Here is a 26,957-nt window from a genome sequence, read left to right on the forward strand (position 1 = left end):
ATGGACTCGCCGAGTTCGATGAGCAGACTCGGCGAGTAGCTTGAAGATTTACTGGGACTCGTCGAGTTGTTCTTCAGACTCGGCGAGTTGAGTCGGGGTGGCCCCGCGATTCTTCCAGGAGTAACTCGTCGGGTCAAGGAGGATACTCGACGAGTAGATAGGGAATCCTAGAGAGTTGGAGGACGTCTAGACTCGCCGAGTCGCCATGGTACTCGCCGAGTCCGGTCGAGTTGACCGTTGACCGTTGACCAGAGTTGACCTAAGTCTGACTTCTTAGGGATAGTCACACTTAGAAGATATATGTGTTAATGAGATATGTGATGTTATAGGGAGGTTGTAGCTCGTCGGATTGTGCACGAGTGATTTCAGGATTTGCTAGCTTTCAGCATTCACGAGGTGAGTCTTCTCACTATACTGTACCCGGAAGGGTTTGACTGTGTGACCGGAAGGTCAGATACGATATGTGATATGTATGCTATATGTGGTAAGATATTTGTTATACGTGCTATGTATGTTATGTGGGCCGGAAGGCAATATGTTATGGGCCGGAAGGCGAATATGTTATGGGCCGGAAGGTGTGGTGTTGATGACCGGAAGGTCAGGGCCTGGAAAGGCGTATGTGCGTAAGTTGTATATTGGGGAACTCATTAAGCATTTATGCTTACAGTTGTTATGTATGCGTTTCAGGTACTAGCGAGGACTGTGGGAAGGCGTCGGCGTGATCGATACACACTGAAGAATGCTTTTATGATCTTGGGATTTTGAATATTTGTATTTGACAGAATACTTAAACTATTTATGCCTTGTTTTGAATGGAAATAATTATATTTTAAAAATGAAAAATTTGTTTGAAAATTTGCGTTGTTACAAATAGTGTACGCCCTACGTACCAGTGAACGCTCAACGTACTAGCACGGGGTCAGGTACACCCAACATACCTAGGTGTATGCCCAGTGTACTCATGATGCATCTACAATTACAAAAATGCCATTGGGGACCAATCTTGCAAACCAATCTTAACTCAAGGGTCAAAAGCGAATACCTGAAAAATTAGATGTTGTAATCATGAGCAAAATCATTGTAGTCTAGGATGATACAATTGCTTGTTCTACTAACCTAAATACCAAAAACATCACTACACTTCACTTGACTCAAAATTTCAAAAATATTAGATTAAAGTTCAACTCCTACTTATCCTTGATGGTAAAATCTATTTTCTTTCCTAACACTAGAACTGCCAATTCCTATAACAACTTTTAAGCATTTGAATTACATATGATTCAGATGTAAATCACATGTAAATCGCATGTGTTTCACATGTAGATCACAAGTATATCACATATGAATTACATGTAATCCACATTTGAATTACATGTGATTCACCATGTAAATCATAAATTAATCAAATATGATATATATGTTATTCACATGTAAATCACAAATGAATCACATATGAATTACGTCTATATGCATACATGCATTTTCTACAAGTGTTCTTCATTTTTTTTCTTGTGAGTTTCACATTTGAATCTTACATGATACAATCACATGTGAATCTTACATGATATAATAACATGTGAATGTTAAATGATATATACATATGTATTTTTGTGAGTGTTCTTGCAGTAGTCAATTTTTTTGAATTTTCTTGTAGATTTGAAAGAATTTGTGGAAAATATTGAAGAGGTGAAAAGTGATAAATTGAAGAAAATATGAAAATCTTGATACGAAGACATGAAAACGTTTTAAAAACAGATGAATTATTGCGCGGGCTTTTGAAGACTTATCTTTGCAAATCAATTTGTTTTTTTAACAGCTGTGTCTATGTAAATCATATAGTACTATAATAATCATCTAAACTTTGCCACCGGCTAACCTTAATATGGTTCTGTATGCGTGGTGACTGTTTTGTTTAGTGTGTCCGACAATAAACACACACAACAAAATACGAAACCTACCAAAAGCAAAAGATAGAAGGTTTGCCAATCTGAGTGCATGCGCATGCATACTCCAAGATTGTGAAAAAGATACTTCAATTTTCATCAAGAATAACATACTGAATGTTAGCTTATTAGGTATTTTAGATATTCATCGTTCTTTATTGATATTACCACTAAGCATGCCCTGCCATGCAACGGACTGGCGACATAATAGAAACCCACAACTTATTCTTAAACCCTAGCCCTAATTAAACCTAACCCTAGCATCGATACCCTAACTACTTTTAATCTTTCAGTCTACCATAGTCTTTAATTAATACTTAAAACAAAGATAACAAAGTCAAAATTGGACTAGGGATTGCTGAACTGGTCATCTTCTTTGACATCAGGAGTCGTGGTGGTGGTGACCGGGAAGAGTTGTAGAGTTTTGGGTGGTACTCTTGTGCAACATGGAGTCGTACCATACCGATCTATCATCATCATGGCCAGTGGGCAATCGCACATGAGGTTGCCGGTTTGAGTAGATGGGAGATCCCTCGTCCAATTGTTGACTAACGTTATACAGCTTGATTCATCTTCAACTCCACCAACCTACACCCATATTACAAACATGCATATATAGTATCATTATCTATGTAAAAGGAATAGAAAGTTGTTTGGTCGTTTCATTTTATGCAGTGATATTCCTTCCTTCAATTTATTTTTGCTAAAAGATAACCATGTCTAGGAAAATTCTTATAATAAAAGGAGTTGAAAAATTACCTGATGAAAAGGAAGAGAGGGTTGATCATGAGAAGGGTAAAGGCGATGCTGTTGGTACAACGTCATGAGTTTCTTTCGAAGCTTTTGTCGGTCACGAGCTTTGTGATTTTGAAACCAGTAGAAGACATTTTTGCCTTGAATTTTGCCGTAAATTGATAGTCTTTCTGTGATTTGCTGTATCTGAGTTGCCGATGGAGTTTTCAGACCGCCTCTGTACATTCTTTCTAACAACATCACCTGCTCCGGAGTTGGACACCACCTGTTTCTACCACCTTCGCCGCCTCTTGTTGTACCCTTCACAGGCACCGATGACATTTTTTACTCTATATGGGTCTTTCTGGACTACTTTTGTTTTTCTAAAAACGGCAAACACGTGTTCGTTTTAAGGATATTGTCGACTAAAAGTGATATTTATAGAGAGGTTAATGCGTGGGTGGATGACTTCATGATCCTCACTTGCTTGCATGAACTTAATTTCTTGTCGCAAATGGAGTGAATTGGTTGCAGCCACACAATTTCCTTCGTTTTTTTATTTTTTATTTTTTTTTTTTGTATTTTTTTTTTTTTTTTTTTTTTGTATTCCTTTTTAGGTTTAGATGTAAAATATTTTTATTTGGTTAGTTTATACTTGTAAACTCTAGCATGCTGAAATTAATAAAACGTCTCTAATTTGTTTTTAATCATCGTACAATGAGTGAGATGGCAAACGGGCAACTACCTGTGCCGCTAAGCCTTTTTGAATACGAAATATATACATTTAAAATACGAAATATATACAATTTTTTTGAACGTTAAAAACTTGAAATATAGATTGACTACAAGTATAATTACCATTAGTTGTTGCTGTGAATACTATCCGTAAGTGTCGCCGTTAATTATAGTTTTTTCTTTTTTAGTTTTTGAAAACATTAATTCCATATACATAACAAATGTTATAAAATTATAAAAAATAGCTATAGAAATACAAAAACCTAATAAAAACATGTAACCAAAAACACATACATAAATACACAAATAATACACATACAAAAACACATATACATACATGATACATATACTAATACACACACACACATATATATATATATATATATATATACACACACACACACACACACATACATATACAAAATATACATTCTATAATACAAAAATTAAAATAAACGTATATAGAACATGTGGTGGTGTGTAATCCGGTGGAAAAGAGTGGTGGTGGACTGGTGACAATATTCAAACAATAGGGCCATTTTTCCGGCAGATCTTCAGCAATTCCGGCAAAAGACTGAAACAGTCTGACACCACAAACGAGTATGTCACATAGGGAGAAGATAAAGAATAAGAAAAACAGAAAAGAAAGAGTCGGAGTGGTGAAGAGAAAAGAGTTCACAGAAGTTGGAAGAATGAGCTGAAGAGGGTTATATCTGCGAAAAGAATTAGCGGCGACAGATAGAGTATTAGCGGCGACACATTTGGGGGGGAGAGGGGGGGGGGGATGGAGGGGGAATTTTGATGGTCAAAATTTTAGAGTATCATCGGCGACACCTTTGGGGAGAAACTTCGGCAGTCAAAATTTTCGAGTATTAGCGGCGACCCGTCGCCACTATTGGTGTCGACGCTATTGGTATGTACATTATCAATTTACAGTCCTTGGATTAGAGACAAAATCAACGGATATGGTTTCACCTCATATTTTGACGCGGATTGGGATCGATAGGCATTAGCGGCAACACTTTTCGCAGCGACGTCCACCTTTAGCGGCGACACATAACGCGAAAGTAACATGCAGCCCCTAAAGGTGTTCGTCGTTGCTAAAAGCGTCGCCACTAATTCCTATTATTCTTATAGTGATTATTAAAGTAATATAGCTTTGATATTTCCTTAGTTTTATATTAAATTATTTTATTGTCATACAATCCTAAGGTTAAAGTGGCACTACTAGAAAAGCGAAAAATAACCTATATATGATAATTACCGGTAATTTCCGGAGGACAAGAATTAATGAGAGATACTCGTACGATGACCAAATACCCGATGCCTAAGTACCGAAAATAAATATTTATGAAATAGATGACGTATTTGAGATATATTTGTGATTGTTAAAAATTGAGTAAATTACATGAATAATCCTTTAAGTTTGTACTTTTTTCTTGAAGTAATCCCCACAAAAGTTTTTTCTCCCAGATGGTACCTAAGGACGTAACCTTGAACACAAACGGTCTTTGGGTTGGATGTTCGTTTAAATCAATGTTAACATGCCCCATGTGCTTTGCACATGAGGGTATTTTAGTCATTTCACCTAAAATGACCGTTTGTGAACAGTTATCCTAGGAGGTATATTACCCTCTACCCCCCCCCCCCCCCAATGTGATCGACGATAGTGTCGTAAGATGAAGTACAAGACCCATGTCTCCTTTAATACCTCCATTGATATCTTCGACTCAAACATCATCAACAACAAACATTCAGGCAAACTTTTGCTCATGTTGTTTATCTCTTCATTTTCTTTTTCAAAATCTTCGACTTCTGAATTTGACTCACATGCTTCAGTTTCTTCAACATCTTCATCTTTAGAAAATTGTTCTTAAGCATCCTCCTTTTCAGAATGTACTTCTTCTTCCTCTTCTATCTTTTTTTTTTTTTTTTTTTTCAGATTCTTGATTTTGATATGTTTTCTTTAAATAAAGATCAAAGAAACAAACTTTCTTCTTCTTCTTCTTCTTCTTCTTCTTAAATACTTTGTTTTGTTTCCATTTCTAGATTTGTATCCATGTCTTCCTCTTGAACTTTCTTTTCCATCTCCAGTTCCAAATTCTTTTCCACTTCTTCTTTATAAATAACAAAGCATTTTTTGGTGGCACACAAGTGCTCACCCTAGCTTCATCGATAGTCCCCAAGACGTTGTCATTTACAATCTCTAAGTCCTGGAACACATGTATTCTTGAATTCTTAAGACCTATCTTATCAATCTCCTCATTCTTATCATCATAGTCTCTGGTGACTAACTCAACCTCTATCTCACCACCAACACCAGCAACAACTCTTCCACTTCCATCTCCTTCCTGCAATGTCACCAACCACTGTGCAAACACCATACCACAAGACCCCTGTCTGTTTTCGCTAACCATCTTTTCCTCTTTCTCCATCGTCGTCATTGAAGTACATGAAGACCGGCAAGAAAACAAACAGCTTACCTCAGACCTAAATGCTCTTAAACCATCGCAAATCCTCAATGGTAAATGAACCTGTCTATGATTATTCCTTTGCAATGGTAAATACTCTTGGTTAGAACCAATATTTTGATTTTGACTACCAAAACCATTACCTAAATGCTCTAATCTCCTGAAACTAACTTCGTTGGAGCTCTGTCATCTCAATAAACTCCTTAGATTTTTTGTGTGCTTTTTCTTACTCTTCACCCAAACCTGACCGTAACTTTAGGAGAAGTCGGTCCTAGGTTTTCGAAACCGCTTCCTCTTTTTTACCGGTGGTTGGGAACATTGTGGGAGATGCTCCGCCTTTGATGTTGCGACTGTTTCTGAGCCTATGGTTGTGTGAGGATGAGAGGGAAAGCGGCAACGGGTCACGAGAAGCTCCACACCTGCCCTGGTTGGATTGAGGATTGATCTGGAAGGATCTTCATGGAGGAAGAAGATGTGAAGTAAATGAAATGTTGGGTAGATTTAGCAGCAGTGGTTTCGGAGTCCATTGCGGATGTGGAATGACTAAAATATCCTCATATGGGGGCATGTTAACGTTACTTTAGACAACATCCAATCCAAAGATTGTTTGCATTCAAGGTTACATACGTAAGTACCATTTAAGGGAAAAAACTTTCGTAGGCACTATTTCATAGAAAAAGTGCAAACTTAAAGGACCATTCGTATAATTCACTCTTAAAAATTCGTCAAAAAGTAGCCAAGGAATTCGACAAAAATCCATTCTTTAAGATATATTAACCATTGGAAATTACATATATTAACCATTGGGAATTACTAGCAAAATAACAACGAAGTTGGAAGAATATGTTGTTGTTATTATTATTATTATTTGACTACCAGAAAAAACATACCTCATCAACAAATTTTATCTACGGAATTTCCAAAAAAGCTCCACAAACAGTAAAAAAATAATAGATTCTAATTTATCAACCGAATATCGAAATTAAATACATTCAACATCCATCCTTACTTAGGTGCTGTTTGTTTTTTGTGTGAAGAGCTGCGCAACCACTTTTGTCTGCGCCGCGCAGACAACGCGCAGACATATGCCATCGCAGAGTGTTTGTTTTTTGGAAGTGCGCAGACCAAAAAACGTCTGCGCAAGGTCTTCCTGGCGCAGACATGGACCACTGTCTTCAAAGGTCTTCAGACCTCATTTTAACCAAAAAAAAAAAAAAAAACCACCCGTTTTTTTTTGTTTTGTTTTGTTTTTTTTTTTTTTTTTTTTGTTTTCTTTCTCTTTTTGCTTAAAATGCATTTTTAATCTTTATGACATGAAATTAAGTTTGAAAATTTAATTTATTTCAATGGCTGCAGACGTTAAAAACAAACAGTCTTCTTATTGCAGACTGCAAATATTTGGTCCACCTCTTCTGCCGCAGAGGCTTGCAGATGTGATCCGCAGACTGCAGACATTTTGGCTTCAAAAAAACAAACAACACCTTAGTGTCTCTTGCCAATAAGAGACAAAAGGACGCAATTTAAAGATAAATAAAATTGATTTCGTTCTCCAACCTAGTTGGTACTCCGTCGCTAATTACCAACAAATTAAAAAAAATAGAAAGAAATAAAAAAATAATCATTTAATATTATTGTTTATCGTTATTCCATTTATATTTTGGACATTGAAGGGTTTTTTTTAAATATTTACTGTTTAAAAATGCAATTTTGTGACAGATTAGTAATGGAAACTCTATCACCAAAAACCGCAAAAGCTCATAAAAAATCTATAGGATACAATGAAACATAGTCAAACTTGAACCGTTTGTAAATTGGGTGAAAATTGTCAAGTCTATACTGTCTTATATATTATCAAAGCTTATCAAACCCAATTCCAGGGGTATATTTCCGACCAAGTATCTTCTCGGTAATCCATCATAAAATTTGTAGGAAATTTGAAACAAATGATAACTATTGGGAGCTGATTCATACACAACAATATTTTTCTATACACAACAATTCATGCTTTAAAATGTTATACAATACAATCCTGTAAAGAATAATTTGTTGTGTATGGAGAAAAAATGTTGTGTACAAATCACTTCCAATAACTATCGAGCATTTTCCCAACAGAGAGAATCTATCAGTAAACTCTTTAGTGACAGACTTTTAGCAGAAATTGTTGAATAAAGATGCTTTTGTTTTGCAATAAATAAAACAATAAATTTATAATTGTGTCGGTATAAATGAATAAAAAGAAGATATAATGACATGATGGAAAAATGGGTTAGTAATATAAAATCTGGTTTTTTTAATGACAATTTAATTTAATTTTACTTTTTCTAATGGAACGTTTAGCTTATTATGTTGGTAATCTTTAGGTTTCACAGAATAATAATAATAATAATAATAATAATAATAATAATAATAATAATAATAATAATAATAATCGAAGAACTCAACTTTTTTATTTAAAAAAAGCTCTTAACTTTTTTTTTCTTTTTATAAAAAAATCCTGACCCATTATTTTGTTTTAGCTCATAATTCATTTGTTTTTTTTATGTTGCTCCTATTTATGGTATCGCTGAACGATTTCGACATTAAAATATAAAGTAGATATTTGATATTTTTCAAAACAAAAGAGATGACGTCGTGTCGAATTTTCGTTGGAAAAATACGTATCAACATGTATTTACAAAATGTTCAGAGTTTATAGTCTGGTAAAGAACAACAGTTAACCCTAGACTACTTGGAAAATTGCTTAATAATTCACATGTTCAATTCTTCTCGGCAAAATGAATAATTATTTGCATGTCTGATTTTTGTTAGAAAAATACATATTAAAATCTTAATTCAAAATTGTTATGAACAGAATGCATAATAATTCGCACATTTGGTTCTTGTTGGTAAATACATATCCAAATCTATTTATAGAATGATCGGAGGTTGTAACAGGTGTAAAGTAGCGGTTTAAGTTTGTTTAACATGTTAGTCAATTTGTATTAAGAACCAAACAGAAAAACAACTATCAAACCAATTTAAACCGGTGTCTTTACGTACTTCAATCTCCGAACATCCATGTGAGGGTTTAATAGAAAATGATTGACGTCATTCTCGAGAAAAAATATCCAAAAATGAATGATTACCGATAAACTACTTTTAGAAAGAAAAGAAAAAGAATAAAGTTTGGAATTTAATTAAAAATAACCAATATATAAATGAACAAAAACAGTGTTACCAAATCAGGTAGCTAGGGCTATATTATTAGATGGGCCCATACAACATAAATGGATTGTTGGATAATGAGAGCGGACCCATTTGGCACTAAAAATGTTGACCAAAATGAGAGTTAGAGAGTTGGGACTTCTGTTCACATGGCTATATGTACAATAGTTGATGCATTTAACAAAAGCCGTTATTTAAAAAAAAAAAAAAATTTAATTTTTTAATTTTTTTTCGGTCTAGTGGTTTTGCGGTCATCGGAACAAATAGATATGGCTTAAACCATCTGTGTTTGAAATTTGGTTAGAAAATCTACTATTTGTTTGGTCCATATGACTATAGATGTTTTACATTAAGTCATTAACTTTAGATAAGGTTTGATAGGACGACATCAAGAAATAAATACAACTGTTCAGTTAATTAAAATAAATAAATGTTTGTGTTGTCGATATGAGTAATAAACTACTACTGGAGAATTGTGATTAATTTCATCATAAATGTCATGAAAAATTACAATATGGTCGGCTTCTTTATTTATGATTTATCCAACATGATAGACACAAAGTTAGTTCACCGTGGATCGTCCAACAATATGGCTTTACCCCCTTTACAAACTATTCAATTCTCTGTAGTCTTATCATTATCATCTTTTATGAGTTTATCAATAATTTAGTCATAACCTACGTACTAAACGGTTGATTGACATTAAAAAACAACAAAGAAACTATAACAATGACAATCATTAATCATACAAACAAATACTTTTTTTACATAATTTATACATCTAATCATTTAAAATATCTAACTTTATTAGGTTTTCAATAGTTGTTTATTTATAGGATTTTGAAAACGAAATGTTGATTTTATGAGATTATATCCTCATTTCCTGAATCACTTTTATTGCTGATTTATTGGTGGCAAATTTAAAATTGAGAAGCAATAAACTAATGCATGACATAATATTAATTATGATGTGTATTAGAGTGATATGACAAAAAGAAAGTAAACTATTCTTATATTAATATAGAAAGATATATGTTTTTTAATAGGCTGTGTTGAGAGAATTTTTTTTTAGAAACACTTAAACAAACGTTAGTATAAGATAATAGTTGCGAAATAAATTAATCTCAAAAGATCACGTAAGCTCAACAATAATAAGTAAAAATTGTTAGATGGTTAGTTGCGGAAATATAAAGTGCTGAAATGTAAAGAAAATGTAAATGGAAACAAGTTATATCAAGTAAACATCAAACTGATTCTTAACAAGGTTTGTAATCAAACACGAGTTAGTAAGTGTGATCAATTTAAGATGAAGAGGATCTGGATATTAGATAAGATAGAGAAATAAGAGAATGATCTTTGTATTTCAATTAAAGTTCAAAAGATCGTGAAAGAGATGTGTAAAATACATGAAGAAATGAGACTCTACTTATAGAGTTTCATAAAGTTACAACTGAAATAAAAAAACTAATATTCTACTGACTTAAGTGACCGTGCAAGGTTCACTAGATAAAGTAATGCAAATAGGCTAAGTCGGATAATAAGATTCTTCAATAATCTTCACTGCGGTAGTGACTACGGATCATTACGGTTTCAGAATAACTTCTTCAATATTGGCTACGGTAGACACATCTTGATTGCGATAACAACTACAACTGCGGTAGACAAAATTACGATTGCGGATCCTTTAAGTTTAAGAGGGTCACTTTCTGCAACAACATTTTCCCCCAAAGTGACCTCTTCAGCTTTCTTCTTCACTTGTTGAGCTTCAGGAATTTGATTAGGATCCACCAGAATTTCCTCACTTCGCCTAGCCAGTGAATTCTTCTTGTTATCTCAAACTTGACTTCATTTGTTGTGTTCTTGGATCTTTGAACCGAAGCCAGAGTCACTTCTAGTTGCTTCCGAGTCAATCTATGCATTGCAGTGACAGGGATGAAGTATTTGAGATCACTGTTGGCTTTCTTTTACACAACTCCTAATTCAGGGAAGTTTGTTGCACCGAGAGACATTTCTTGGTAGCCTTTAGTGAAGCTTGGTGCAGACTTAAGCTCTAGAAACTCAAACTTCTTGGCTAGTACAGGATGAATATCCACATCTATTTTTCCAAAGTCACAGACCAATGCCTTGAGAAACTCACAAACTTTCTCACATGCAATCTTCATTTTTGGGTGCTTTTCAGCCTTGATCTGGAAAACTCTAGCAATCAGGAACACTTCTTCAGGGTTCATGCAGGGAAAGTGTAACACCCATCAATATTAAACCAAATTGTAAACTTTTCAAAACATTTGAATTCGAGAGTTATTACGATTTTGTTTTCAAAATAGTCTTTATCAGAGTTTCCTAGAAATCTAAACAAAATGTGAGGAGTTGTACGATCACGCCTTTGCCTTGCCGCGATCCCCTGATGTACCCTAAACAATTAACTAAAACTGTAAGCCCGAAAGCTTAGTAAGTTCCCCCAAAATACCCATACTCACACAATACAAATATAACCATAAACAGCATACTATGGGTCCAATCAACCATCGGGTTGGAATACCCCAGGCCCTCAACCTTCCGGTTGGAATGCCAATATACTATGGGTCTAATCATCCTCGGGATGGAATACCCCAGGCCCTCAACCTTTCGGTTGGAATGCCAATATACTATGAGTCCAGTCATCCTCGGGATGGAATACTCCAAGCCCTCAACCTTTCGGTTGGGATGCCCAGGTCTATTGGCTTTCGCACAAAGCAGATAAGCCTCAACCAATAAACAAACATGTGCACATGTAACATATAATCACATAACAGTCTATAGACAACAAACTGATATACCACATAACATATAATATTATCCTACTCTCTAGGATATCTAACTAACAGGTCATACTAGCATAACATAACCAATAACAATTCAAAGGGCCGGCCTTGGTGCCTTAGACCCATGAGTATAGTGAGGTAAACTCACCTGACTAATAGTACCGAAATGATGAACTTTTAACTGCTGCCTCACGGGAAATCCTGAGCTAACACACCATAATAAATACTAGGTTATTACCCTACATTACTCCCTTGAATAAGTGTCCATATTATTCATAAAGTTCATTCCTTTTTGTTGGCCCAAGGCCCAACACCAAGTCCTTATCTTGATGGTCCATCCACTAAAGTCCTTTATTGGCCCAATTTACCAAATTAGGCCCAACCTCCTTATTGGGCCTATCTCCATGATCCACTAACATAACATGGCCCAAAATATGCTTTTTGCAGAGTCCTACAAGGCCCAAATCTATTTAGCCCACAAACCCTAAGCCTAAACGATAAGAGCTGAATCAGAGAGCATATGCGGGGCGTACCTCCCTGGTTACGCTGGGCGTAATGCCGTTCTACGCTAACTGCCATCGAGATAGCTGACCCCATACGCTGACAGAACTTACGCCGGGCGTACACGGTATTTTACTAAAATCTTAATAATTGCTTAATGGCTTAAGCACTTAAGCCCATATCCTAAATCCATCGACCAAATACGCCTTGGGACCATAAAGTTCAGGACTTTATCACTTTGGACGTCCTGAAAGTCCTTAACTCATGGTCTTAACCCATTAAAACCTTCTTACTTCATGCATGGGACAAATCTAGCCTTTGGGAACTGATTTTCATCACTTAGGACCTCTCCTAAGGTCTGAAAGGACAACTTATTTCGCCTAAACATCACATGTATCTTCTTGGGACTCTTGGGACTATAAGACCTCCATAAAGTTAAATGTCTAGATCTATAAACAAGCAAGCACAAAGTTTCAATCTTTTTACCTTCTGGAGCTTTAGTGGCACAACACAACTTCAGATCTACAGCCTTGCTCTCCTCTTCTAGCTCCTTGAAGTAATGTCTTCACTTACAAGGTCCAAAAGGCACACTAGCTCACACTTCTTCACACACTCTAGGGTTTGGGACGTTTTCTGAGGTATGGAGGCTGAGGATGAGCAAAGGAATGAGCCATAAAGGTGATTATATAGTCCTCAACCCCAAATATTAGGGTTTTCATCGAACATAAGTACGCCCAGCGTACTAGGGCGCGCCTAGTACGCTCAACGTACTACTTCCAGTCCTAAAGATGCAAATTTAGTCCTTATACTTCTCGTGACCCATCAAAACCAACTCTAGGGACCAACAATGATAACTAATAAAAGGAAGAAGGGCTTTCAAGATATACCTGCAAGATTCAGGATGTTACAACTCTCCCCACTTGACCTAGAGTTCATCCCCGAAGTCGGATGCAGCGAAAAGATCCAGGTAGTGCTCTCTCATTTCAGACTCTAGCTCCCAGGTCCACTCAGATCCTCTCCGATGCTCCCATTGTACTTTTACCAAAGGCACTTCCTTGCTTCGTAGGATCATCACCTTTCTCTCAAGAATGGCCACCGGTCCCTCCACGTAATTTAAGCGATCATCGACCTGAATGTCATCCAACGAAACTATCACATCCTCATCCAGGATGCACTTCCGTAATTGTGAGACGTGGAAGGTGTTGTGGATCTGACTCAGCTTCTTCGGGAGCTCCAACCTATATGCCACCTTACCAACCCTGGCAATAACCGTGAATGGCCCAATGAAGTGGGGACCCAATTTCCCCTTCTTCCTGAAGCGGATGACACCCTTCCAGGGTGAAACCTTTAGGAGTACCATATCACCAACCTGAAATTCCAACTGAGATCGCCGCCAGTCGGCGTAGCTCTTCTACCGGCTCTGTGCGGTCTGCAATCGCTGTCTAATCTGTTGAATCCTCTCAGTAGTATGCAGAACCACCTCGGTTCGGCCCATCACCCTATGACCAACTTCACCCCATCAAACTGGGGTGCAACATCTCCGTCCATATAATAGCTCGAAGGGTGGGGCACCTATCCTGGATTGGAAACTGTTGTTATAGGAAAACTCTGCAAGTGGTAGGTAGGAGTCCCAGCTCCCACCGAAGTTGATAACGCAAGCCCTCAACATATCCTCGAGAGTGTATATAGTCCGCTCACTCTGGCCGTCAGTTTGCGGATGATAGGTTGTACTGAAGTGCAACCGCGTGCCCAATTCCTCGTGGAACTATTGCCAGAACCGGGAGGTGAACTGAACATCACGATTTGAAACGATAAAAACTGGTACCCCGTTGTGAGAAACAATCTCGCGAATATATACCTCGGCCAATTTCTCGGCTGACGAACTGTCTCGTGTAGCTAGAAAGTGGGCACTCTTGGTCAATCGATCCACGATGACCCAGATAGCGTCGAAGCCCCTGGCTGTCTTCGGCAGCTTGGTGATGAAATCCATTGCGATCTGATCCCATTTCCAGATGGGAACCTCCAGAGGATGCAACCTACCATGTGGCCTCTAGTGCTTGGCCTTGACCATCCTACAGATCAAGCACCTCTCGACATACCATGCGATGTCTCGCTTCATACATGGCCACTAATAACTCAACCGTAAATCCTGATACATCTTGGTGGCTCCTAGGTGTATAGAGAAGTGAGACTTATGAGCCTTCTCGAGAACAACCTGTCTGACCCCGCCGGTTATCGGAACTCAGACCTGCCCGCAACGGGTCAACAACCCATGACTATCCTGCACGAACCGGGTGCTCTCACCCTTAATCCTTTCCAACTTCCAATTTTCCCGCCGCATACCCTCTGCCTGAGTTCCCTAATCAAACTCACAAGTGGAGAATCCACTGATATCCTCATACACACCACTGTAGAAGAAGGTCCTGCTGATTTGCGGCTCAGAGCATCCGCAACCACATTCGCTTTACCCGGGTGGTAAAGGATCTCGCAATCGTAGTCCTTGACTACATCCAGCCAGCTGCGCTGCCTCATGTTCAGGTTCGGTTGGTCCATGATATGTCTCAAGCTCTTGTGGTCCATGTAAATGGTACAACGGACCCCATATAGGTAATGTCTCCATTCTTGAGAGCGAACACCACCGCTCCCAACTCCAAATCATGCGTCGGGTATCTAGTCTCATGCGGCTTCAACTGCCGCGATGCGTAGGCTATCACTCGCCCTCTCTACCACTCGCCCTCTCTACCACTCGCCCTCTCTACATGAGGAACGCCCCTAAACTTGTGATGAATGCATCACAGAACACCACAAAAATCCTCAACTCCCTCCGGGAGTGTCAAAACTAGAGTCTCACATAATTTCTGACGGAGGGTCTCAAACGCCCCCTGCTGGTCAGGGCCCCACCGGAAATCCACCCCCTTCCTCGTCAGACGGGTGAGGGGTACTGCAATCTTGGAGAAATCCCATATGAACCTCCGGTAGTACCTTGCCAATCCCATAAAACTCCTGATATCTGAGGGAGATTTCGGAACCTCCCACTACATGACTGCCTTGATTTTGGCCGGGTCGACCAAAATTCCATCCTGGTTGATGAGGTATCTGAGGAACTGGACCTCCCGTAACCAAAACTCGCATTTCGAGAACTTGGCATATATCCGCTCTCGTCTCAAAACTCCCAACAACTCCCGGAGATGCTCCTCGTGCTGCTCTCGAGTCTTGGAATACACCAAGATATCCTCTATAAACAGGATGATTGAGCAATCCAGCATCGGTCTGCAGACCTGATTCATCAGATCCATAAATATTGTTGGCGTGTTGGTGAGCCCAAATGGAATCACCACGAACTCGTTACGACCATAACGAGTTCGGAACGCGGTCTTCTCCACGTCTTCCTCTCTGACCCGGACCTGATGATACCCTGATCTCAAATCAATCTTGGAAAACCAAGATGCACCCTGCAACTGATCAAAGAGATCGTCTATCCTCAGGAGTGGATAACGGTTCTTCAGTGTTAACTTGTTGAACTCCCTATAATCAATGCACATACGGTGCATACCATCCTTCTTCCTGACGAAGAGGGTCGGTACTCCCCATGGAGAACTGCTCGGATGAATGAACTGCTTGCCTAGCAGATCCTGCAACTGAGACGACGGCTCCTGCATCTTAGGCGGCACCAAAAGGTACAACACCTTGGCAATAGGAGCCGCACCTGGCACTAGGTCGATACGGAACTCGACCTGCTGCTCGGAAGTACCCCTGGCAACTCCTCTAGAAACACATCAGCAAACTATCGAACCACTGGAACCTCTAATACTGAAGTCTGATTCCTGACCCGTGTATCCATCACGTACACTAGATAACCAGCACACCCATGCTGAATGTACTGCCGAGCCTTGGCGACTGAACAAAATCCTAATCCCACTCTGATGCCCTCGCCATAAACAACCAGTTCTCCCCCACTTGGGGTTTGAACCACTACCCACTGGCCCTCGCAATCAATCAAGGCACCGAACCGACTGAGCCACTCCATCCCCATAGTCACGCATACATCCCTCATAGGAATCGGAATCAAGTCTATCGGGAAGGATATCCCGAAGATCTCCATCTCACACCCTCTAAGATACGAAAGACCGACTCACCCCCGAGTTGAATAAAACCAACGCAGGCAAGGAGTTTACCAAGAACGTACGTATTCATAGGTACTACAGATAAGCATAAGACATATATAATAAATGAGATAAAGGATAGAAATATACAACAACCACATCCGGTGCTGCCTTGGCCTCCTCGGCCATAAGTTGGAAAGCACGCCCCTGAGCCTTCGGAGGCTCCGCCCTAACTAGCCTCCCATCCGTGATCCTCAAGGTAGCCGGCGCTGGAGCCTGTACCGGCTTGGCAGCTAACAAAGGACACCGGGCCCTAATATGGCCCACCTGCTCACAATGATAACAAAGTCTAACCCCGGAAGTCTGAGTCTACTGTCTACAATCCCTGGCCAGATGGCCTTGCTTGCCACAACGGTGGCACCCATTCCCTGCTCAATATGTCCCTAAATGAGCCTTCCCACACTTCCCACAAGTGCGGCCTAGCTGTCCCCCAATCCTGGCATCAGCGGTCTTAGGCCGCTTCGGCGCCGGCTGCGCCTATACCGGGGCCCGCTGCTGCTCCCTCAACTGTAGCTCAATCTCCTACTCACGTCGCCTAGCGGCCTCCTGTAGGTCCAGAAGTGTGTCACATCTCAGAGTAGCAACAAACTGACAAATGTTAGTCTTGAGCATGCCTATATAACACGTCATCTAAGCCTGCTCTGAGGCAAACTCTGGGCAAAACATCGCCCTCTCCGTAAACATGTGGGTGATCTCCGTCACCGACTCAATACCCTGCTTTAGATCTAAGAACTCCTGTGACAACCGATTGCACTCGACCCAAGGAATGCGACGAGCGCAGAATATATCTCGAAACAGCTCCCAAGTGCGCAGCTATCTGATCATCCGTGTATGACCCAGACACCAACCTCCACCAATCCTTTTCCCCGGCCCGCAACAGGTTCAGGGCACACCCGACCTTCTGGTCAGTAGGACACGAGCATGTGAGGAAACATCCTTCCACATCAGACAGCCACCTCATAACTATGATAGGATCCTAAGCACCATCAAATGTTGGGGGCTTCGTGTTATTGAAGTCCCGGTACTGGAAGCCCCGACTGGCTCCTCCCCCTCCTGCCGCTGTTACAGCTGTGGTAGCTGTAGCGGCAGCCGTCTCGGTAAGGGCTGCATATCTGTCATCAAAGTACTCCCTCATAGCAGAGTTAATAGTCTCAAACAACTCCGGAATCTGTCCCCAGTCAATCTCGACCACCTTCTCGCGGATGATCTCCCTAACCCGATCCTCCGTCATCACTGTCTCCTCCTGGCTGCTAATCTCTGGTGCCACTGGGGCCTCCTGGTCACCCTGTCCTGATCCCGATCCCGATCTAGTCACAAAATGTGACAACCCGATATTTCAACTCTATGTAATGACCTAAAAAGTCAAGTATTGTAACCACTTTTGATATAATGAAATTAACTTTGAAAATAAAATGTTCAAAAGTCTCTATTTGGTTACCTACTATGTTAGATATCATTAAACAGTGATCGTACATAAAAAGAACGTCCAAATCTGACTTCGTATAACGAAGTTGTGATTTTTCCAAGTTCGGCATAGCGACAGACAACTAAAAACTCGAAACAGAGATTGAGCAACTTTTGGCCGGAATGACCTAAATGAGAATCGAAGGTCTCAACAATGGTTTTTCAACGGTAAAAAATCTGGAAAAAACAGACGTCGGATAATGAAGTTATGGATTTCTAACGAAGTTTTCTTACCCCGACCTTTTAAAAATAAATAATAAAAATAATTTCAAAATTTGCCGACGGAGTCTAAACGAAAGTTGTAGAGCGTAGTCTCACCTATGCGTGGATATAAAGAACGTCGAAAACGAAGTTCGTATGAAGAAGAGATGAATTTTTGAAGTTTACTAAATAATAAAAAATATAAATTTAAATCAAATTTCGGTATTATCCGAAGGAGGAGTCACCGCCGAGTTACGCCCAGCGTACTCGAGGACTAGGCCTCGGATCGTCCACGTTGCCCCCTATGCGAGGCTATGCCCCATCCCATCCGAGCTCCGAAGCAGGCGAGGATGCGATCACGCATGATGCACGCGTACGCCCAGCGTACCGAGGCGGTTCCCAGCCCCTATAAAAGGGATGCGAGGGTTCCGAGGAAAATGCTCATTTCCTCTCATCTTTGTTGCGTTTTTTCCTCGTTTTCCATGCACGTGATATCCTGAAGCCCCGGTTTCCATACTCAAGCCACGAAGGTCGTTTGTGCTCCTGAGATTCCCGAGAAAATCCGCTTTCTCGAGTTGAAGTTCTGCTCGGTTTTCATCTCATCTTCTTCGATCTTTCAAGTGAGTTCATACCCCTATAATCCACACTTTTAAATGTTTTATAAATGCTTTTATATGCTTTTAAGGGGGGATACAAATAAAACACACGGTTATTATCGTGTGTTATATAAAGTTTCATTATAGACTTTTTATCAATTGAATCATAGGTGATTTATAACTATTATAGGGAAACTTTCGTATGCAAAATATATCACGATAACATCTTGTCTTTTTAAATGACAAATGTTGTTATATATATATATATATATATATATATATATATATATATATATATATATATATATATATAAATCAAACACTCTGCTTATACTGTATGTATATGTGTCCATATTTGGCACTACAAAAGTTATACTTTTCATAACAAGTGAGCATTTCACTAGGGTTTACCATACAAACGAGACACACTTTTGGAAAACTATAATAGGTATATTTTTACGAGAACATCATGAACTTTTACATACTAGAAAACACTATTTCAAGGAGATACCTGCATATACAAGAACAAACGAACATTTTCATATGTAAATCTGTTTTACACTAAGCTTTGTGAGACATTAAACTTCACGTACGTTCGAGTGCACATTTCAAGTCATGTATTATATACCAGAATCCCTTAGAGGGGGAGCATGATGTTTGTGTATAGATCTATACGGGATTGACAACCTCGCGCCCTGACTGTTAGCTACAGTACACCATTTGGGGTGACAAACGTCAGAACATTCCAATGCCTGAAGAACGTTCTGTATAGGCCGTCCTAGTCAATAGCATGGTTATAAAACTCACATGGAGTATTAAAAACACATTGATTTACGATGTTTTTCAGACGTCTTGGCAACTTTATATGTACATAAATTATCTGCTTTAGGCATGAAAAACATTATTGTGTTACAGTTTTGGAACTTCTAAACTGCCACCCACATACGGAAAAACATCAATTTTCTAGAAACAAACATTGGTCTTGATAGAAGGCTACATTTATACTAGTAGAAAATATGGGATTTTTTAGGAACAAACAAACAAAAACAAACCATTTCATTTTAGTTCATGCAAACATTGTCATTTAATACTTATGAAACTCACCAGCTTAAATGTTGATCTACTCTTTCAAAACTACTTGTATGTCTCAGGGATTTAGTAATTACAGGTAACAAACAACTTTTGAAGAAGGGACGCTGCGGCGCTAGTTAATTTCATATTTTGGCATCATATTGTAATTGGTTTTGAACATGTACCTTTTAACAATGTAAACTTTCAATTATATATATGATGGTTATATTGCTTTCTTTACTATGTATTCAATTGTTACGGTACTACATGAAGTCATCCGCCCCCAAACGTTTCTGCCGTTCCGGTTTGGGGGTGTGACAGATTGGTATCAGAGCATTGTTTATAGTGAACTAAGTATATCGAACCACATAAGATATACAAACGATAAATGCTTAAGGGACTAATACTCTTTGACAAAACATTTTTTTGTTTTACGCCTAAGCCGTGTTTCGTTTAACTTAAATTGTTAGTTTAGTTAAGTACAAATACATGCATACAACAACTTACTTTCATGATTATAACTATACAAGAAGTATTTAGGAAAGTTGGACACTACGATTAAGCCTCGATATATGTAATCAGATTTGGGACAAATATAGCATGATCAACTATATTTATCTGAGATCGGACTAATGTATATCAAGGAATGCTCTTAGTGAGCAACAAGTCGAAACTTACTAAAACATCACAAGGATCAAGCACACGAATTTAAATAATATAGGAGTATTTGGTACATAAAATAGTTTAACCTAAATGTTTAGTCTTACATGTTCCAAATTTTGTTTAATTCTTATAACCCTATTCTCGTATAGTCAAATGGCTGGATTTCATCACCCCGGCGACCCCTACTATCCCAACCAAGGCAACCGGGGATGGATCGAAAAGGATCCCGAGGAGGACGAAGAACCCATAGATTTGGATGAAGGGGAGGACTCCGATACCGACTCAGAGCCGGAAATAATCAACCCACCACCCGCACAACCTCCCATCTTCGTGAGAAACTTTCAAGGACCAACTCCCGTTTGGGGAAGTCACCTCCACCATTGGAGTCAGCAACAAGGGATACGTCCTCCCTACGGCATGTGTCGAGACTTCTACGATGTCAGTGGCGGAGGTTCAGCCGATCGAGCACTCCCAGTCATGGTGGGCAAGCTAGCCAACCAGTCCTATCAATCCAGAGTTCAAGCTAGCTGGATTCGTGAAGTCAACGTGGAAGTACAGGTTCACACTTCCGACATCCGTAGGTTGGACAGAGCTCAGGACAATGCCCAACTCCAAACCGAAGCATTCCAAGAACAAATGATTGCAGCCCTCTCCGAGATAAGGGAACAACAAGCCGCCTTCGATAGGCGTCTTATGGAAGCAAAGCTATCGGATGCGGAGTCAAGCTCCAAGCGCAACCTACGTCGCAAGTAGTTCTTGCCAAATCCCAAATTTTGTTATAAGTTAGGACCTCGGCTAAAAGTTTTGTTTTTTTTTAAACTTTGTAACCGGAGACCCTTAGAGGGGTCAAATTTTCGTGATCGTTGTATCAACTATTATATTAATATAATTGGCATGCTATTATTACTAAATTGAGTATTTCGTTGAATCCTTAAAATGTTAAAGAGAAACCATACGCTTGTTTCATATATTCGGATTTGCGAATGACTTTCATTCTTCTATCATTAAGACTCATACTATCATTTGTTGTTGAACTATAGCGATTTAGTTCATGAGACACATTCATTTTCTATGGCATGAAATTCTTACCTCTGTCTTTTCAACTTATAGTTGAAGGATGCCTCCGTGTAGAAACCCGAGACGAAACAACGGTGGGGAAGCACCGATACCACCACCACCTCCACCTCCTCAATTTGATGCTGTTATGTTCCAAGCAGCAGTCACAGCAGTTGTGGCGGCTGTCATGTCACAGATCAATACCCCTGTTACTACTGGTTCGGGAATTGGCACACTTCCTTCCAACCATGGCGAGAGTCATGGGCAACCCCGAGAGTGCACCTATAAAGACTTTACGAATGCCAAACCCTGGATGTTTAATGGAACTGGTGGTGGGATGATTTTGAGGCAGTGGATCGAAAGGACAGAATCAGTCTTTGAAATCTGCTCCTGTCCCGAGCACAGCAAAGTCAAGTTTGCCATTTACATGCTTACTGATAGAGCTTTAACTTGGTGGAATGGCCACGTTAAAGCACTTACTCTAATAGTGGCAAATTCAATAAGCCGGGATAGCTTAAAAATCATGCTGATGAGAGAGTACTATCCACGAGGAGAGATTCAAAAACTCGAGCACGAACTCTGGACTCTTGGAATGATTGGTACCGACAAATCAACTTATACCAACAAATTCTGCGATCTGGCAATCCTTTGCCTAGATATGATTGCTCCTGAGAGCAAGAAAATAGAGAGATACATTTTGGGACTATCGCCCCAAATTCAGTCGAGTGTGTTAGCTTCAAAATCTGACACCTTTGAAAGTGCCAAGGAGCTGGCACAATCTCTTATTGATCACGGAAGTCATCAGAACTCAACAATTTCTGCACCAGAACCACAAATGGGAAACAACAACAACAATAACAGGAAGAGAGGATGGAATAAGGGGAAGGGTGGGTCTTCCCAAGAATCCTCGAAGAAACAACAACTAGTTATAGTGAATGCTGCTACTGTACCTACTACCATTCCTACAAATCTCTAACCAACAAAACCTTATGTGGGTAACCTTCCAAAGTGCACCAAATGCACTTACCACCACAATGGACCTTGTCGGGAAATGTAGTGCTCCAACTGCAATAGAAAGGGACACATTGTCCGTTTCTGCAAAGCCCCCGTAAAGTCGATCACTCAAGTTCCCAATGCTGGTGTAGGCCAAGCTTGCTACGGTTGTGGCGAGGCGGGCCACTACAAAAGAAACTGCCCGAAGGCAGCGAATACCGGCGGAGTGGGATGAGTTTTGGCTATAGGCCACGAAGAAGCCGTAGCTGATCCTACAGTAGTTGCTGGTATGTTTCTTCTCGATAATTCATGTGCATGCATACTATTCGATAGTGGAGCAGAGAGAAGCTTCGTGAGCCAAAATTTTATTCACTTACTTGAACATAAACCTAGCATGTTATAAAAATCATTCACTGTAGAAATGGCAAACGGAAAAACGAAAAACACTAACTGCATATACATGGGTTGTACATTAACTTTAGACGGTCATTCTTTCCCAATCAACCTCATGTCGGTCTGTTGGGTCATGTTTTGTAGTAAGTGTTGTGTCTATTGGGCTCGTTAGCTAGTCCATTATGTATCTCCGGTATGGGCCTGTCCATCTGGGAGTTTAGTAGGGTTTGGTATATATATAGGTGCTTGCATGCATCTTAGAAGGTAACGATAGAAATGATTAGAGATTTGTTATTCAGCAGTTTATTGTTATCGTTCTTGTAACCCTAGAATCCTCTACAGCGGAAGTTCTTAGTCGAGCTCTGCTGAGGATTGTTTGATCTAATCATTCGACATATCTTGATCTATACTTGTGTTATTTACAGTTTTCGTATTCATCGCAATACCTGTTATAAAGATCTAATCGATCTTCAAGTTTATTTTATAACTTATGAATTGGTATCAGAGCAGGAGACTGTGTAATTCATACACATCTTTTCTGTGAAAAAGGTTGAGATTAGGGTTATTCCGCATTAACTAATATTTATTGAGCCGTCATCCCATAATTGACGTAACTCAGCATTTATTTGTTTTTCCCTAATTTAATATATTACAAGTCTGATCTTTCAAACAAGTTATACGATCAAGCATGGACGAGTCACAATCAAATCCCATTAATATCTCAAACATCATTGGATCAACGACGAAGATTCCCATCCTTTACACCCAGGATTACGAAGTCTGGGCACATCACTTTGAAGATTATGTCATTGGATCTGAAGACAATGGATATCTTATTTGGGAAGCAATCGTGTCTGGACCATTCGCTCATTCAGCAACGTCAAGAATCATTAAAACTCAGAAAGAGTATAATGATCTGTTGAAGGACGTAAAAGATATTGCTCAAGACGAAAAGGATAAATTTCAGTGCAATATTAAAGCATTGAGACTAATCAGATTCGCTCTTCAATCTGATACTTTCAGGCTAGTGAGTTCATGCAGCACTGCTAAAGAAATATGGGATAGGCTGCGAGAGCTATATTCCACAGACGAAGATCTGGAGCATTCCATTCAAACCTTACTTTTATCTGAGTTTGGTGAATTTAAGCAGAATCCCGAGGAAACTGTTACTCAGACATTCGATCGCTTCAATCAACTTCTCAGTAAGATGATTAAACACGATATTGAAAGGAAGTTGATTGAACAAAAAGTTATGTTTTTAAACGGTCTTAGATCTGAGTGGAGAGCGGTTGTGTCCACTGTTAAAGCTCATGAGCAATTCAAATCTTATTCATTGGCTAAGCTGGTAGGGATTTTGAAATCCCAAGAAAAGATTGTCTTGCAGGAGAAAAATGTGGTTTCAAGCTTGGGTTCCTTGGCCCTTCTTTCTAAAAGCAAAAGTGTGATGGAAGATGAAGACCTTAACTTAGAAGACTATGACCTTACCTCTGAAGATTATACAATGATGGTGTCAAACCCAAAGAGGTTCATTAAGAAAAGGTTTCCTACCAATAAGAACCGAAATTGGTAGGGAAGTTATAGTTCTGAAAAAGTCAAGGAAGAACCGAAGGTAGAAGAACCAAAGAAAGAACCGAAAGCTGAAAGAGATTCGGGTGTGAACTGCTACTACTGTGGAGTAAAGAACCACTATGCCAAAGACCGTGTCCTAAAGAAAATGGCAGAAAAGGATGAGGAGAAAGATGAAGAAGCTGTGTTGATGAAAAAGCTGGAAGAGATCAAGAGAAAGAAAGCTGTCACTAACCCTTCAATGAATGCTTTAATTGTGCAGGGTTTGGTAGTGGATGATGAGTTCGGTGGCGTGGAGGTCTGGTCAACCGACTCTGAGGATGATGAAGTCAGGAAGCCATCTCATGGAAAGGCTTATGTTTCGAAAGGCGAAGGAAGTGGTGGAAAGTGCTTGATGGTGTCGGATGTATCACAGATGAGGGGATACAACACTGACGGTGGGAATGAAGACACGAAGGAGCGAGAGGACTTGTGCTTCACAGCAAAACCTCTCAGCATGCAGTTTAATGATCTTGATGAATTAATCAAGAAGGTACAATCCATTTTTGTTTCATTCAAAGTCCCACAAAATTCATATGGAAAAGAATTAAAAAATGTAAATTCAAGAATCTCTCATGTAGATAGCAGTTTAACTTAAACACGGGTCACCAATTCTAACCTAACTGACCAAATAAGCAGGGTGTCTTCAAAGAGTGAGGAACGGAGGATGTGGATAGAGCTGAAGGAGTCGGAGTTGATCAAATCCAAAGACGAAAACATTTATTTACAAAGAGACAATTTAAAACTTTTGAAACAAAGAAATGTGTTTTCTTTGATTGCTAAGCGTCTTTATTCTATCATCAGTCAACTTCATCTTAACTGTGAAATAAGACAGAAAATTCATCGCATGATTTTGACCTTCATTGAGTTTAAGGAAGATGAAATCGACGCTGAAGCATACAATTGCGAAAGTGTAGTTTCGTCTGAGGATGTAAATCCGACTTATATGTATGGTCTAGACAAAATCGAATCTTTCATAAAGTCCAAGGACCATAAGGACATGCTGAAAAACCTTTTGGACGAAAATGATAAATTGAAACTAAGGACGGAAACCATACAAAAAGTTGACTCTTTGAATGCCAACTTGAGCTCAGAAAATAAATTGATGTTGAAAACGCATCTGAGCTTAATGAGGATGATGATATGAGTGAAATTTCTGTAGAGGATGAAGTTGACTGTTCTAAGTTTGTCAAGAGCGAACCCGAAAACCACAAAAATCTTATTTCAGAAAATTCTGTGGAGTTTGCTCGTGTGTCCCAACAAAAGTCCCCGATCCTTGAAGAAAAGGCTGTTGTATACCAAAAGGTAAGTACGACTCCAAATCAGGTGTATAAGGTCACAGGTGTAACCGAACATCAGACAGCCGAACTCACAGCCATTGTAAACGAAGATAATGCTGATGGTTGTGATGAGTTCTTCTGGTCCGCTCCTATCGACAATGCTGACGAAACCGTTGGTCTGTCAGAAAGGACGTCCTGGAAAACCAAAGGCAGATATGTGCCAGAGCCTTTGAACAAGCCTGATAACTTCGACATGCCAAGTACTAGTGGTACAAAAGATGCTCCTGAAGAAAAAGGAGTTTCTGCAAAAGAAGTCACTCCATCAAGTGAAACATCATCAGTTCAAAGTGAACCGGCTGACAAAAAGCAAAAGCAAAAAGCCAATATCCATCGACAGCCGAAGCAAGTGAAGAATCAAAAACAGCAAAGGAATCAGAGATACAAGAAGAATCTCTCTGAACGAAAACAGTTTTGGCAATCTCAAAACGCCCATTTATCTTATCATGACAGAAATTCGAAGTCAGAGAAAAGTGCTGTTAGACCGCAAGAAAGTAATAACAAATGAAAGGAGAGGTTCGGTTATGAGGATCATAACAACCGAAAGAACAAGTTCGGCTCTGAAAAATATGACAACCGAAGACAAAGGTTCGGTTCAGAGAACACCAGCTACCGAAAGCATAGGTTCGGTTTCGAGAGCAAAAGCGACCAAAGTTCAAGGTTCGGTCCTACTAATGATCAAAACCAAAAGGGTCACTTAGAACCTCAAGTCAAGAAAACATCTCAGTCTAAATTCTCTCATTCTAATTCTTCTAATTCCTCTAAACCTCATTCTAAATCCAATTCTGTTCAAACTCAAAATCCAAAATCTTCAACAGATCTGAAAGGAAAATCGAAGGTTTCCTCAGTCAAGACAGATCAAAATCATCCCAAAGTCCAAATACCTAACCCTGAATCCAAACCGACAACAACAAATCCCAATAAAATTAAGGTTTTCACCATTAAAAAGAAAGAGGAAACAACGTTAATAAAAAGAACATATCTTGTTGACATCTCTCTTACTATTCCTGTACCTGTGAAAGGCTCAC

At 39.4% G+C, this 26,957-nt stretch overlaps 1 protein-coding gene across 1 annotated transcript; it reads right to left on the reverse strand.

The window, feature by feature from the left end:
• Positions 1-2,096: 2,096 nt before the first annotated feature.
• LOC145051973 (WUSCHEL-related homeobox 1-like) lies at positions 2,097-3,070 on the reverse strand. Its single transcript, XM_078999798.1, has 2 exons — positions 2,703-3,070; positions 2,097-2,531 (listed from the first exon to the last, which is right to left on the reverse strand). The coding sequence occupies exons 1-2, from the start codon at positions 3,015-3,017 to the stop codon at positions 2,292-2,294; spliced, it is 555 nt and encodes a 184-aa protein (XP_078855924.1). The 5' UTR covers positions 3,018-3,070; the 3' UTR covers positions 2,097-2,291.
• Positions 3,071-26,957: the final 23,887 nt, after the last annotated feature.

This window comes from Lactuca serriola, chromosome 5 (assembly GCF_051521515.1).
Source record: "Lactuca serriola cultivar US96UC23 chromosome 5, Lser_US96UC23_V15, whole genome shotgun sequence".
NCBI classification, from domain to species: Eukaryota; Viridiplantae; Streptophyta; class Magnoliopsida; order Asterales; family Asteraceae; genus Lactuca; species Lactuca serriola.

Coding starts and splice junctions, on each gene's coding strand:
- LOC145051973 (XM_078999798.1), bottom strand. CDS start 3,017: ATGTCATCGGTGCCTGTGAAGGGTACAACAAGAGGCGGCGAAGGTGGT. Junction 2,532..2,702: donor CCTCTCTTCCTTTTCATCAG/GTAATTTTTCAA, acceptor ATATGGGTGTAG/GTTGGTGGAGTTGAAGATGA.